At 43.3% G+C, this 15,240-nt stretch overlaps 1 protein-coding gene across 4 annotated transcripts; it reads left to right on the top strand.

Moving 5' to 3' along the window:
• The first annotated feature begins 377 nt into the window (after positions 1–377).
• On the top strand, positions 378–15,068 carry LOC143125625 (stonustoxin subunit beta-like). Of its 4 annotated transcripts, XM_076287288.1 has the most exons (7): positions 378–583; positions 797–1,040; positions 1,256–1,426; positions 2,733–3,029; positions 9,829–10,002; positions 11,650–11,696; positions 13,112–15,068. In XM_076287288.1, the coding sequence occupies exons 2-5, from the start codon at positions 875–877 to the stop codon at positions 9,834–9,836; spliced, it is 642 nt and encodes a 213-aa protein (XP_076143403.1). In that variant the 5' UTR covers positions 378–583; positions 797–874; the 3' UTR covers positions 9,837–10,002; positions 11,650–11,696; positions 13,112–15,068. The 4 variants fall into 4 exon arrangements, with proteins under 4 accessions (XP_076143403.1, XP_076143382.1, XP_076143392.1 ...); XM_076287267.1 differs by lacking the exons at positions 9,829–10,002; positions 11,650–11,696; positions 13,112–15,068 and adding an exon at positions 4,571–7,978; XM_076287277.1 differs by lacking the exons at positions 378–583; positions 9,829–10,002; positions 11,650–11,696; positions 13,112–15,068 and adding an exon at positions 4,571–7,978 and having other exon boundaries at positions 715–1,040.
• The last annotated feature ends 172 nt before the right edge of the window (positions 15,069–15,240 follow it).

Consider the following 15,240-nt stretch of genomic DNA (forward strand, 5'->3'; position numbering starts at 1 on the left):
GTGTTTCAACCAATAACTGACGAGATTGGTTGAAACAATTCAAACAATCGCGTTTAGGAGAGTTTCAATTGCACGGGAGGGAGTAGTGTGCTAGCTCTCTGTTTTATTTAATCATCAACAGAAGTGACGTTGGCCCGCTATCGCTGATACAACCTTTAAGAGATGTTTAAACAATTTGATGGCTATTTTATTCAGCCCTTGGTGGGTGTGTTCCCCTGTACTCTTACTTAACTCTGCATGAAGGGTTTCAACCAGTTGTTTTTTTCTATCTATATGTTCTTCTTCTCTCTCACTCTCTCTTTCTCTCTCACTCACACACACACACACACAGACACACACACACACACACACACACACACACAGACACACACACACACACACACACACACACACACACAGACACACACACACACACACACAGACACACACACACACACACACACACACACAGACACACACACACACACTGGGAGGCCAGCAGGGGGTGCTGGGGTCAACATGGACAATGTCCCAGCTCAACCTGGTGGGATGGAGAGCACCCTGGCTTTGAGTGGAGGAACGGCCCTGCCACAGCACGGACCGGGTAATGTCTTTATTTGGTGATTTTAGAAATATGCACGTGCTAGTCTGTTACTTATCTCCCATTGTTTTTCAGAAGTAGCAATGATAATATTACAGTATTGTATTTTGACATATAGTATTGAAAATAAATTATGCAAAGCAGTGGTGCAAAGAAGAGAACGGAATCTGTGCAGTTTGTAGCAGACTCCTAATCTGGACCCCACAATGCCCGCAGCCCTGAAGGAAGTGCTGAGGAAGACCCTGGAGGACCTCTCGGGGGGCAACTTTAAGAGGTTTAAGCACTACCTCTGGGATGTGCCAAATGGCATGGAGAAAGCTGGAGAAGGCCGACACAGACGACACCGTGGACTTGATGGTGCAGGTGTGCAGCATGGGAGCTGGGGGTGTCATGGTGACCATCTTGCAGAAGATGAAGCACAACCAGCTGGCCATGGACTTGGAGAGGGATCTGGGAAGATGTAAGTGTATACCTGACAGTCTATAATGACATGTTTGATTGGGTATATGTGGGAAGAGTTATGTGCATTCATCGATTCTTTCTCTCTCTCTCTCTCACTTGTTTCTTTTCTCCCTCTATCTTTCCTTCTTTTTTTCATTCATTTCTCTCTCTGACTCCCTTCCATGATCTCTTATTACTTCACTCTCCATCTCTCTATTTCTATCCTTCACTAAGTGGGGGGTCAGTCGTGTAACCCGTGGCAGGGCGGAGGAGGTGGAGGGGTCAACGTGAACGTGGCGTCTCACTCTGGAGGGATGGTGAACGCCCCGTCCATGAGCGGCTGCACCATCAACGGCCCTCTCACCTTCAGCTACGGAGGAGTGCCCAACGCACAGCAAGGAGGGGGTAAGGACCCACTGTCAGCCATTTCACATTTGGGTTCCATAGCATGTCAAAAATGAACAGCAACCCAGGTGTGATTATGATACTAGTGAGTAGATCAGCCTTGACAACAGACTTGTAAAATTAAATCATAATTATATCAGTATATCACATATTTACATCTTTACAATTATAATAGTTATGTACAGGATCAGTGGCATATGAAGTGTGTGTTAAGTCTCTGATGATACTCTTGTTTATGGGAAGAATAAAAATCATTATTTCTGCTATCTCTCTCCCTCCCTCTTTTACATTGTTTTGCTTATTTCCTGTGGGACTTGTTCTGTTTCATTTCATGTCCTTCTCCTCCTTTTCCCTCATGTCTTGTCTCTGTCTTCTCTCTTATTTGCCATTTTCCCACTCTCACTGCTCCCTTTCACCCTCCTGCCTCCTCTCTCTCTCTCTTTCTCTCTCTCTTTCTCTCTCTCTCTCTCTCTCTCTCTCTCTCTCTCTCTCTCTCTCTCTCTCTCTCTCTCTCTCTCTCTCTCTCTCTCCCCTGCCTAAGCTGGAGGCCAGCAGTGTTCTGTTCTATCAACATGAACATGTCTGGAGCACCTGTGCCACTGCTGTGGCACAACCCACACACACACACACGCACACACACACACACACACACACACACACAGACATCCACACAAACACACACACATTTTATTTCAGTTCAATGGCCTTTTACACTGTATTCATTATATATGTTGAAGACACTATTCACCTCACATGCGTTTTCACCTCACACGCTTTATAATGTTTATAAAAAAAAATATCAGTTGCTCTGGCACATTTCTCAGATCAGGATTTAAATTCTCAAAACTGTTTGTTCAAACTCCAAATCATCTTTTCACTTGTGCACATCATTAAAGCAGTTTCTCCCCATCTTGAACAAATAGCAATGCTTTAGTACATGTATCCATGCATCAACCCCATCTACACACAATAATGTGTGACTTTATAGTTTTGAAATATAAAATAGTGCTGCCTTGCACATTGTTCATTAGAAAATACTTTCAGAGTAAACTGTCATATTGACAACAAAACAAAACAGTTTGACTATCCTGACATTGGTCTGTCATTTTGATTGCACTGACAGTTTCAAGTTATACTTACTTTTGAGACAAACAAAGCATTTTGAAGGCAATCCACTATGGGGTGCAGTTTGCACTAATTGCTTTGAGAAATGCAGTAACTATTGTGCAAATGTTAATGATAATTTGAGAAATGGACCAAAGCGACTGAGAAAAACTGTAATATATTTCCTTGATATTTTAATCAGGTCAAGAGTTCTTCAAGAAACACAAGGGGGAGCTAGAGATGCGTCTTGGTGTCCTTGCCCCTCTTCTGATCGACCTGGAGCGTTGCAGAGTCCTCTCTCGTCTAGAGAGGGAACAGGTGCAGAGCAAATCAACCCACCAAGAGCAGAACCATGTTCTTATAACCATGCTGGAGAAGAAAGGAGCCGGGACCCAAGATAAGTTTTATGAGGCCCTGAAGTCTCATGATCCTCTTCTGGTGGAGGATCTTCAGCGTTCAGCTACAAGTCCAGAAGTGCCTGAGCCACAACAAGAAGGAGGTAAGGCCAAGTGGTATATCAACTGTTAAAGAAGCCCTATGCAGGTCTGGTTATTCCTTCGCTGTTTCGCATGGGCAAATGATAGGAGACGGTCAAAAAAAGGAAGTATAATTCAAAAATATTTTTTTACAAAAATGATAACACTGAGAAAAATATGGATGAACGAAAAAATAAGGCTGCCCAAACGAAAGGCCTCAAAAGTAGGCCCAGGTAATCCCCAGCCTTTTCCTCGACTCTCACTCGGGGAAGCGACAGCGACAGCCAAAAACCAAAGCAACCCAAAATCCAAGAACGCCCTCAAAACCAAGAGACCTGCCGATTGACGTCAGCCGGCACCTTTTATAGTGCCGGCCCATAGACATATACACTAGATGTCGCCTTGACTACTGCTGTTCATTGGAACGAATGCGTCAATCGAGACGCCATCTTGCTTCAGTGATCCACTCCTCTATAATGCATTAGCGTCAATCTGGGCAAAGATCTAGCGAAAATAAAATCACCATAAATCATCAAAATCTCATGCAATTATCTAGTTTTTTGGGTTGTTCCAACTGACAGGCATGCATTTATGGTTGAGTCTAGAGAAAACTAAGCTTAAGACGATAATAAAGATACATTTTACCCGTCTAGCCCCATAGAGTCCCATTCATTCTGCACTAGCTAGCGGCGGCCCCTAGAGGAACAATGAGTAAACTGCAACCAGGTTCAATACAATGAAAGTTAACAGGCTCTTCTAGACAGGCTCTGGTTGAGGCCACATACCCCTCGTCTCGTTTACTCATGTAAGTTGTAATCTCACCAGAAGTTGCTTTAGATCTGTAGAACATTTACCTCTGCTACTACATAGGCTACGCCAGTCGTTACTTTTATAATCATGGGTCAGTGCCATGGGCAAACGAGATGTAGCTGAATTCATAAATGACAAAGCCATGAGAAAGGTGATTTTCTTACGTTTCAACAACAAAGAAGCCGATCTGCCATCATTGTGAGAAGTTCCCAAATTTGTCGCTAATCGCTAAAAAGGTTTTCTATCGCTGGGGATGGCCAAACGTCGCTAAATAGGTAACGCTGACAATACAGGAGAACTAGTTTAGCGCTTCAGATCCCTGTACAAAGATGGCGGCGGTGTTGACGCATGCTGAGAAGCAGAAGGCGACATCTAGTGTATATATATCTATGGTGCCGGCCCAGCAATTAAGCCCCCTGCTGGACTGTCTGAAACACAACAACACATACACAGGACAGACCAAAGCAAATAAACACAGATAAAACATACAGGGACGTAACAGTGTGTGTGTGTGTGTGTGTGTGTGTGTGTGTGTGTGTGTGTGTGTGTGTGTGTGTGTGTGTGTGTGTGTGTATACGATTAACATAACATTAACATGTACGATTAATTATAAGAAAAAAGAAAAGAAAAATATGTTTATTCTTCAACAAGTTGAATGCATGACATATGATAGTTGTGCCTTACAGAATGGTTATGCTTCTACAGTGATTTTAATATGTTCTTCTATTTATTTCACCTTTCCTTGGTATTTTAGCAAAGTTGTGTTTGACAGAGGACATATCTTCACTCAAACATTACCTCCAGGCCATCTCAAAAGACAGGTTTCTCCTTGTATGTCAAGACCTGGAACAAACTTCAGGGGGGAAAAAGAACTACAAGACATTTACATTGAGCTTTGCATTATAGAAGGTACTGGAGGGGTCAACAGTGCGCATGAAGTGTCAGCAATGAACATCAGACAAAAAGAGACCAAGACATGCTCTGGGGAAGTGAAGTCAGTGAAGTTGTCCGATCTATTCTCCGGACGCTACCATGGAGGCAAACCTGTCACCAAGGTCTTGACTTTAGGAATAGCTGGAATTGGGAAAACGGTTGCTGTGCAAAAATTTGTCATGGACTGGGCAGAAGAAGCAAATAATCAGAATATACAGCTTGTGTTTGTTCTTCCATTTCGAGAGCTGAATGTATACAAAGATGAGGACTTCAGCCTCTTTGACCTTCTCCTGAAATTTTACCCAGAACTTGAAGAGTTGGGAGAGTACATTGAATTAAAAAAGGCAAAAGTTATTTTTGTATTTGATGGTTTAGATGAAAGCAGACTTGGGGTAGACTTCAAAAAATGCATCTGTGACCCAAAAGAAAAAACATCAGTGGCGACACTGATAGGGAGTCTGATTACTGGTAAGCTTTTGCCCTCAGCACTCATCTGGGTTACAACGAGACCAGCTGCAGCCAGTAAGGATCTGTGTGAAATCTTCCACCTGTTGACAGAGGTCCAAGGGTTTGATGAAGCCCAAAGAGAGGAGTATTTCAGAAACATCATTCCAGAAAAAGCTGAACAAGTCATTAAACACTTAAAATCTAAGCGAAGCCTCTAATGTGTCACATGCCAGTCTTCTGTCGGATCACAGCAACGGTCCTTGGACAAATGGGAGAGGAGCAAAGTGTCCACAACCAGGAAATGCCCAGAACTCTAACAGAAATGTACACACACTTCTGTGTCTTTCAAATCACCAGAATGAATGACAGATACCAGGAAGAGGAGGCAATGACAGCAGAAGGAAAAGGACAGCTCCTTGTTAAACTTGGGAAACTGGCATTCAAATATCTGGAGAAAGACACCCTGATATTCTATGAGAAGGACCTGAAAGAGTGTGGCATTGATGTAACTACAGGAGCATTGCAGGTTGGACTTCGTCAGGGCCGGTTCTCCCTATACGCACACTACGCAAGTTGCGTAGGGCCCCGCAAGTTAATAAAGGCCCCCTTCCATGTCTCCGCTTGAGTCAAGCTAGTGACAGACATGTACAGTTATAGGACAGCCTCATACATTAGAAAGATGAACATAAAACCGGATGCATGAAGCATTCAGGGCATGAAAAACGGAAGAAACTTCACGAGAATGAACAGCGGGAACAGCAGTCGGGTAAACTTGTGTTCGTGGTTTCGTGGTTTGATTACGGGCACGCGTGGCCCGCTGGTTAGCACTCTGGACTTGTAACCGGAGGGTTGCCGGTTCGAGCCCCGACCAGTGGGCCGCAGCTGAAGTGCCCTTGAGCAAGGCACCTAACCCCTCACTGCTCCCCGAGCGCCGCCGGGATTAGTATGTGCTCACTGTGTGCTGTTTGTTTCATTAATTCACCGATTGGGTTAAATGCAGAGAGACCAAATTTCCCTCACGGGATCAAGAAACTATATACTATACTATCTACATGCATCTCTCTAGCGCGTGTTAGTTGCCTAGGTTAGGCCTAACTAACAGGGAAGTGAATCTGATCTGTCTGCGGCTTGCTTGCCAGCCTGTCACGGTACTTCGCAAAGTTGCATGTCCTGTTTTTTAAATGCGGGCGACTGGCTACATTTAAAAAAAACCTCATCTTTAAATGGCTCATGATAACGTACAGCTCAGGATGAAACTAGCAGTTTTTCAGCAGAAACATGCGAGAACCTGTCGAAACTAATCGGTGATTTCACTCTTCCAATACATTGTAAAGGTAAATGTTTACAATATTTCAGTCAAGCTTTAGTTGGTTTAGATAGCCTACAACTGACCGTAAGCTATGCAAAATGGAAAGTAGCCTAACCTTGCTGCAGGGGCAATAGATGCATATCGTAAATTAGGCCTACAGTATATTAAGTATTAAAAATATTGTTTAAAATAGTCCACGTTTGAAAAAATATTGAAGGGAATCAGGACAGCCAGTTCAGTAGCTAACTGCAGATTTCTGAGTATTAAAACAGCAGTTTTGGAGGAAATATTTAGCCTACAGTTGTTATGCAGGGAATGCAGTATTTTAGACACATAAAAATACTAGGCTACTGGACTGTAGCCTAGGCTACTATAACTTAACTGTACTTTGAAAAAACAGCAGTTATTTTTTGTAAGGGGATATGTACAACAAGCATCTGGCCATTTATAGCTGTGAAGGTCCTTTATGGGGATAAACACTATATTTGGTATAACTTCCGTAGACATCCAAAATGGGATGGGATGATTGTATTGGGAGCACTGAGGTGACAGATAATATATAAAACAAATAGTTACAATGTTCAGGTGGGAGGGCCCCTTAGCAGGATTTTGCCTAGGGCCCCATCGAGGTCTGAACCGGCACTGGACTTCGTACACGGATCTTCAAAAAGCTACATGTGGAGAAAGCATGTTCAGCTTTGTGCACCTGAGCGTACAAGAGTTCCTGGCAGCTCTTTACATACTCCACAGACACGTAACTGACCAGGTGAATCTTCTTATTGAGACTCGTGGTGAGACGTTTCTGTGGATGTTTAAGTACTCAAGGTTCGACCTCCACAAGATGTTGGTGGATAGGGCCTTACAAAGTCAGAATGGACTAGGGTGACCAGACGTCCCGAAAAATTCCAAGTAGTTGTCCCGAATCCCGAATCCTGCCCTAATTGTCCCGAAAATTATACTCAATCAGAATACTGAGTAGTTATTTTCTGATAAACATTAAAAACTGTCCGTAGAGAGTCTGAGTCGACTGCATGCAGCCCCCGACGGCAGCTAAGTGTCTGGATGCAGCCCGGCTACTTTGTTTCTTTTTGACGTTCTATAATTAGGCGCGAATATGCACTGATTTCGCGAAGCCGAGGACATTGTGCAGGCAGCGCAGCAGGCAGAGCCAGCGTGTGTGCAAAGAAATACGTCGGAAGTTCGGCCTAATGTCCATGTTGTTTTAACATAATCTACTTAATCTAACAATTATTTTGTAGGCTATTTTTACTTAATGACCCATAATTTTGGCAAGGCTTGTTATTAGCGTTAGGCTATTATCCTTATTCTGAAAGGTCTGATTTGCACTGTTACGCAGTCATTGTTTTATTTTTTCCCACAATGACATTTTGAGTTCATGATTTCTCTGTTGTATTTTGAGGCAGACTTGATGTTTGAATAAAAATGTGTTTTGGTACAGGTTTGAAAATTCGCTGTAAGCCTACCGCCCCCCCCCCCCCCCCCCCCAAAAAAAAAGCGTCCCGAATTTCAGCCAATCTCATCTGGTCATTGGAGCCCAAAATCCCGTATCCCTTCCCTTGGATGTGGTTCTGCCACATTTGAATGTCCAACAAGTGAGCATCATGAAAACAGTTCGATACATCAAGAAGATGATCAGAGTCTCACCAGAACGAACCATCAACCTCTTCCACTGTCTGAATGAGCTGGGCGACCATTCATTAGAAAAAGATATCAACAGGTCATTCTTGAAATAAAATAAGTAGAGATGCACCGATTGATCGGCCGGTGACCGGAATCGGCCGATTTTCACGTGATCGGCCATGACCGGTGACCGGCCGGTCTTGACGTTTTTCACCGCAAAACAGATGCGCGCTGTTTTCATACAGCGGAGCACCTAATGAATCGCTATCAGCACTTCTCCTCCCCTGAGTTTGCGTGATACTCCCACTTTTCCCTTGCCCTCCCATAAAAGCATTAATGCATATGAAAATATGTTCCACGGTAGCATGTTCAAATGTATCATGAAAATTGTTTTTGCATTTTAGTTGGATATTGGATGTGAGAAGGAAACAAATGGGTGTTCCATAACAGTGCATTTATATATTAAGTAGAGTATAAGTATAAGTATTCATACTCTTTTGATCCCGTGAGGGAAATTTGGTCTCTGCATTTATCCCAATCCGTGCATTAGTGAAACACACTCAGCACACAGTGAACAGTGAGGTGAAGCACACACTAATCCCGACGCAGTGAGCTGCCTGCTACAGCGGCGCTCGGGGAGCAGTGAGGGGCTTCCCCTTCCCCTTCAACCACTTCCCCTGCCCATATTTTTCCTACTGGGTCAGGGATCGAACCTAACCAGTAGGCCACGGCTGCCCCCCAATTAATGTGTGAAATGAATGTCCCACACTGGGAAGCATTAACGTTTGATACTGCAGCTGAAGTTAGACTTCAATAAGAATCTGTCTGTTCACCGGTTCCATTTTTTAAACAGCCATTCCATTATTGATAAGTTGATTACATTTCTAACAAGTTCTATTAAAGAAAAGATAGAAAATAACTCTTTGTGTGTGCTGTAAAGTGGTGAGAAGAAATTAAATCGAAATCAGCTAAAATCGGTATCCAAAGGTCAAACTCTATGAAAAATCGGAATCGGCCCAAAAAATTGCAATCGGTGCATCTCTAAAAATAAGTAAAGTGTTGTCATTTTCACTTTTGTGCAAGGCCTTGAACTGGTTCACAGAACGAAAATGAAAAGTAGACAAAGTTATGGCCAGGAACAAAAACAAAAGCAGAAACATTATCTTTTGTAATGTTCTGGAACAGAATTATTTATTTGGAATAATGGTAACCAGTTGATAAAGCTATTCTCTCAGTTTATTAATAATGGTTTCTGCTTTTCCATTGCATCACTCTTAATGGCTATTCGAGAGAAGTGCATTTAAAACGCTGAGAAAATGTCTGCACACAAACACACGCACACACACACACACACACCATTACCCCTCCCCCCACACACACACACTCACAAGCACATATATACACAAAAACAACACATACTATGCACACACTCATTTACATACACAAAAGTATTTTATATATATTATTACACGTGTACTAATGATTGGGGGGGGGGGGGGGTGGTCAGGGCACAGCGCCCGAGAGCGTCCAAGTGCCTGCGGTCATTTCTCAATTCCCACCCCATCTCTCTCTCACAATTACCTCCTGTCACTCTTTTCTGTCCTATCCAAATAAAGGCAAAAAAAGCGCCCAAAAATATACTAGCAATAAGAATTAGTAAGATATTTATGTTTCATACCCAGGTACATGAACTCAGCAGATGAGAATAAGAACCTGACTCCAGCCCAGTGTTCAGCTCTTGCTTACCTGCTGCTGATGTCAGCTACAGACGTGGAGTTTGATCTGAAGAAATACCTGAGATCAGACGAAGGGCTCCGTCGAATGCTTCCTGTAGTGAAAGTCTCAAGAAGAGTTTGGTGGGTAACGTCTTGTTAACAACAATGATAACGTATGACCTGACCAACTGGCTGAGATGTTCATTTTCAACACTTAAAGCTGCAGTTGGCAAGATGTTTTTGATCATATTCACTGAAACCGTCACTATGTTCCGACAGCACAACATAAATCAGCCGGTTTTAGAAAAAAAAACATACTTCTACCTCCACCATTCTGTTATTTGTTTTGCAAAAATCCACAGCTCCCGGTTCTTCTAGTCCAGCAGTTCCCAAACTTTCCCCCCCGCGTACCACCTCCTACATTCCGACTCGGCTCGCGTACCCCCACCATCCGACACATAAACACATAAAAACGTAATGCATTCTATACCCCCCCCCCCCCCCCCCCCCCCTTGACAATATTTGTCCGTTTCCCGGTTTTAGGTGCGTGCATTTGGTCAGTTAAAAAGTTATGAAAATTAGCCTGCATAGTAGCCTAACTACATCCACATACAATATCTTATAATAGGCCTACAACAACTCATGACAAGGATGTATTCGTTTGGACAACATTAGGCTATAGCCTACAGCCTATGGCTAAACTTAGGCTACCTTTAGTTTGTTAAATGTATGTTACCTTTCTTGCCCATCTGAAATAACTCCTAGCTTTGCTCCTTCCCCCCTTTCTGTTTTTGTTGTTTTCAAAAACCTGTTATATCCGCGAAACTTTCCCCCCACGGACCATCCAACGCATTCAAAAGTAACGCATTCTATTAGCTATTCCAGGCGTCATGTTTAATAAGCTGCCCTTCTTTTGATGAACACATACAGAGTTTATAAATGATATCCTTTAATTTCATGTTTCCATATCATTATGACCTGATTCGAAATTGTGTATTTATTCATGAATTAATCACAAAAGATTTAAATTTTTAATTTTACACCTGTCCGCCATAGCTCTTTTCATCTCGCGTACCCCCTAGAAGCAGCTCGCATACCACCGGGGGTACGCGTACCACAGTTTGGGAATCCCTGTTCTAGTCCAATCAGAACAGGGATGTGTGAGATCTGACTGTCAATCAAAGTCTGGTGCAGTCTGGTGCGCACTGGCGAGCACAAAATACAACATTCAACATTTTGGCTAAGTCCCCTCTATCTGTCAGACTTGCCAACTGCAGCTTTAATATGGTGTACCAAAGTTTGGGAATCCCTGCCCTATACCATACCTAAAGATTTGCATGGGGTACTTTCCATAAAATCATCTCTCAATGCAACTTAAACCAGCTATAAGGCTAACTGAAATAAATCTATGCCACCAGAGGACCAATGCTGACAGGTTGTAGTTTACCAGCGAGAAAGTCTAAGCCACTTGGACAGGGAGGTTGATAAGTTAGTTAGTTAGATTAGTTTGGTTAAAATGATCATGATAATGACCCCAGCTGTGGCGCAACTGGCTGGGGCACCTGCACCGTATGCCGGCGACCCGGGTTCAATTCCCACCCCGACTCTCTCCCACTCACTTCCTGTCGTTCTCCACTGTCCTATCTGATTAAAGGCATAAAAAGCCCAAAAATATACTTTAAAAAAAAAAATGATCATGATAATGAATACTTGATGATAATGAATAGCATACTGAAGTCTCAAACCTACATGTGCTTCAACAGTATTTCTGCTCTCATTCCACTTAAGGTATGACCATGGAGGAGAGTGCAGGATCAAACCTGGTGGGAAAAAATGTGAGTGAAAAAGACATATGCATGATGAATGTATGATACATAGGGATACCGAGCATGTGTGTTTCATATGTGTGTGTGTGTTTGCTTGGCCTTGGTATGTGCATTTGTGTGGGTGCATGTGTCTTTTTAGTTTGAGCATGTGTGTGTGGATGCTAGCCTGACGAGCCAGACCCACATTAAAATGTAGGGTCTGGGCACTCACCGTTCGCAGTGTTCAGTCCGAGGGGCGGGATAATCGGTTGTCTTTCAAATTCCCTCTGCACGCAATAGGACAGCGCTGAGTCCCATGCGTTTTCCCACCAGCGGAGCTAGTTGCCTAGTTCAAACTTTTGCCATCTTAAAACAAGCTTAACTTGTGTCACACCGTTGGCCAACAGCAACATCCATCTTCTTTGTTTTCAATTAGCAGGGAATTCAAGCCAAACCGTTGCAACTCTGCCATCAATCATTATGTTAAGCCCGCCTAACGACTCTATACACGATTTGATTGGCCTGATAGAAGTTTAATTTTTCGAGCTCACAAGCCAACGGAGAGTTGCTAGACTAGCCCTGGAAGCAAATGTAATTTGCTGCCGCTAGGGTGCGTCTAGATTTCTAGGCTATGTGGATGCACTTGTATGTTTGTGTCTGTTTCATATGTGTGTGTGTGTTTGTGTTTGTGTTTGTTTTCAAGTCTCTACGTGTGTGTGTGTGTGTGTGTGTGTGTGTGTGTGTGTGTGTGTGTGTGTGTGTGTGTTTATAAAACGGATAGTCCCGGCCCTTGATTATGATTGGTTGAATCATGTTCGATGCCGTTGTATATTTTCCCTGTATAGCACGGCCTATATAGCACGACTGAGACCACATTTCGTTCTATAATGCGCTTAGAATGCATAACGGTTAAAATTCAAAGTTGCTCAGCAACAATTCCGATAAGAATCTATTAGCGGTGGAACTATTCCAGGGGACTCCGCGGAAGAATGGACATTTGTAGATGAAATAGCTTTTTCATGATTATTTGTTTATTTTGTATCCATTTTTAATGTCCTATATGTGGTAGCCGTTTTATAAAAGCAATAAGCCCCTTGAGGCCGTTCTATATCGTGAATATAGTAGAGCTGAGGGTTGTTTAACGGCACTCAGCTTCGCTTCGCTCGCTTCGTGCAACAACAACAGCCCTCCACTGTGCTATATTCACAATATAGAACAGCCTCTCGAGGCTGTGTTTGTGTGTGTATCTGGGAGTGTGTGTGTGTGTGTGTGTGTGTGTGTGTGTTTGTCGGTGTGTGTCGATGTGTTTGAGTACAGTATGTGAGTGAGTTTGTGAGTTTGATTGTGTGTGTGTGTGTGGTGTGTGTTTGAGTTCATGCTCACATGCTGAACATTCCTTTTCACACACACTTTGTGTGTTTTCTCTCCTCTTCTCTTGTGTGCAGATGCCTGTGAGCTCACACTGGACCCAAACACAGCACACAGTGAAATCTCTCTCTCTGAGGGGAACAAAAAGGTGACTGGGTTGTCACTTAACCCATATCATGACTGGGTCCTCGACCGGGTCTTCGACTGGTTCTTCGACTCCAGTCCAGGAATACCAGAGAGATTTCACCACCACCTTCAGGTGCTGTGTAGAGAGAGTCTGACTGGACGCTGCTACTGGGAGGCTGAACGGAGTGGTGGTCCTACTGCTGGTCCTGGGGTTTATATAGCAGTGGCCTATAAAAGCATCGATAGGAAAGGGAGGAGAAATGTCTCTAGGTTTGGATATAATGACAAGTCTTGGTGTCTGTTCTACTCTGGTATTGGTTACTCTGTCTATCACAATAGTAAGAAGACTGCCATACCAGCCTCCTCTTCCCACTCCAGCAGAGTAGGAGTGTACCTGGACTGGCCAGCAGGCACTCTGTCCTTCTACAGCGTCTCCTCTAACACGCTCACCCACCTGCACACGTTCCACTCCACATTCACTGAGCCCCTCTTTGCTGGGTTTGGGGTTTCCCTTGGCTCATCAGTGTCCCTGTGCCAGATCACATGACCTCCTAATCCTGCAGGAACACCACAGTGTGCAGACTACAGTGGTAACACACTCCTGTTCAAACATCTCTTTGCTTTTATGGGACCCATGCTAAAGTTGACTACAAAGAGGAATAAAAAATCATCTTTTGGAAATTGATCTTAATCAAAGTCCTTTTAGGCAAGTCCCTCCAATCGGAGGCCAAATTGCAGCGCTTTTTGGGCACTAGTCGGGCATCCTATTCGGCAGAAATGCGCGTGCGCAAGGCTTCACGACACCAATCTTGCTCCAGCGGCGAGTTCACAACACATGATTGGCACGATGTCTTCACAACACACCATATGATTGCCTTCTTTGGGGAGGAAGCACAAAGAAGAAGGATGCTGGGCGACTAGACAGGCTAGTAAGGAAAGCTGGCTCTGTCGTGGGAGCCAAACTGGAGTGCATCACTTCAATATCAGATAAAAGGACCCTGAACAAACCGATCAACATCTTGGACAATTACTATCATCTACTCCACAGCACTATTACAAAGCAGAAGAGCTTGATCAGCTGGAGACTTCGCTCACTGTCATGCACAACGGACAGACTGAGGAAGTCATTTGTCCCCAGGGCTCTTGAACTGTTCAATGCGTCACTAAAGGGAAGAGGAGAGATAAACTTCTCTGCATAGTCTGTCGGCCTCCCCACCTTTTTCCATGTTTGTGTACTACTGACTGTCCACTGGCTTACTGCTACACTGTTTTCAGGCTAGATTAGCACATATGCACAACCCCTCCCTCCCTCCCACAGCCTGGATTATGGCTTTACTTAATACTTGACCAATGGCTGTAACCCTATTACTTCAACCTATTCTTGCTCTGCTATAGATTTTTATATTACTTTGTCTACATTATTCTCTTATATGTCCATATTTATTTTATGCTGGTCTGTAGACTTTATTCTAGCACTGTTGGACTTACTTAGATATGGTACCCTACCTAAAGACAGTCAGTTCACAAAGTAGCCTTAATGTGATCAATTTACCAATGTACAGTACACAGCAATACATTTTCCAAGTGATGATAATGATGAAGTGATCTAAATGTGTATACTTTATTAATGTTTTTTCTGTTCAGTCAATTTCATGATATCAGTTGATAGATATTAAATGTTTCATAGTTTAAATAAGTTCAACTGAATAATAGTAGTCTTTATACTTTGATTCTTGTCAGGTACAGTTTAGTCTCTGTACAGTGAGGTGTCATGGTATGTATAGGCTTCCCTTTGCTGCTGTAGACATGATGGAATATCTCAATATGGACATTTTGTATTGATTTACTGCAGTATTTGTAAAAGCCACAGGGTGGCATTAATGAATAATAAAACACAAATTCACCTCTGTAGTTGGCCATGACTTGTTCAGAGAGAGAGAGACAGAAACTCACAGTAGGCTGTGTGTTTTCTTCATTGGTGGTGGTTTTAAACTCGCCGGTGATGCAAGATGTCACGTGACGTCTTAAGATCCATCGCTGTGTCATATGTACCTGCTGCTGGGTTTTACCTTGATCTCAA

Source organism: Alosa pseudoharengus, unplaced genomic scaffold, assembly GCF_046254945.1.
Source record: "Alosa pseudoharengus isolate Yale_2024_CS ecotype anadromous, Long Island Sound unplaced genomic scaffold, YU_APseudo_1.1 YU_APseudo_1.1_scf_1, whole genome shotgun sequence".
NCBI lineage: Eukaryota > Metazoa > Chordata > Actinopteri > Clupeiformes > Clupeidae > Alosa > Alosa pseudoharengus.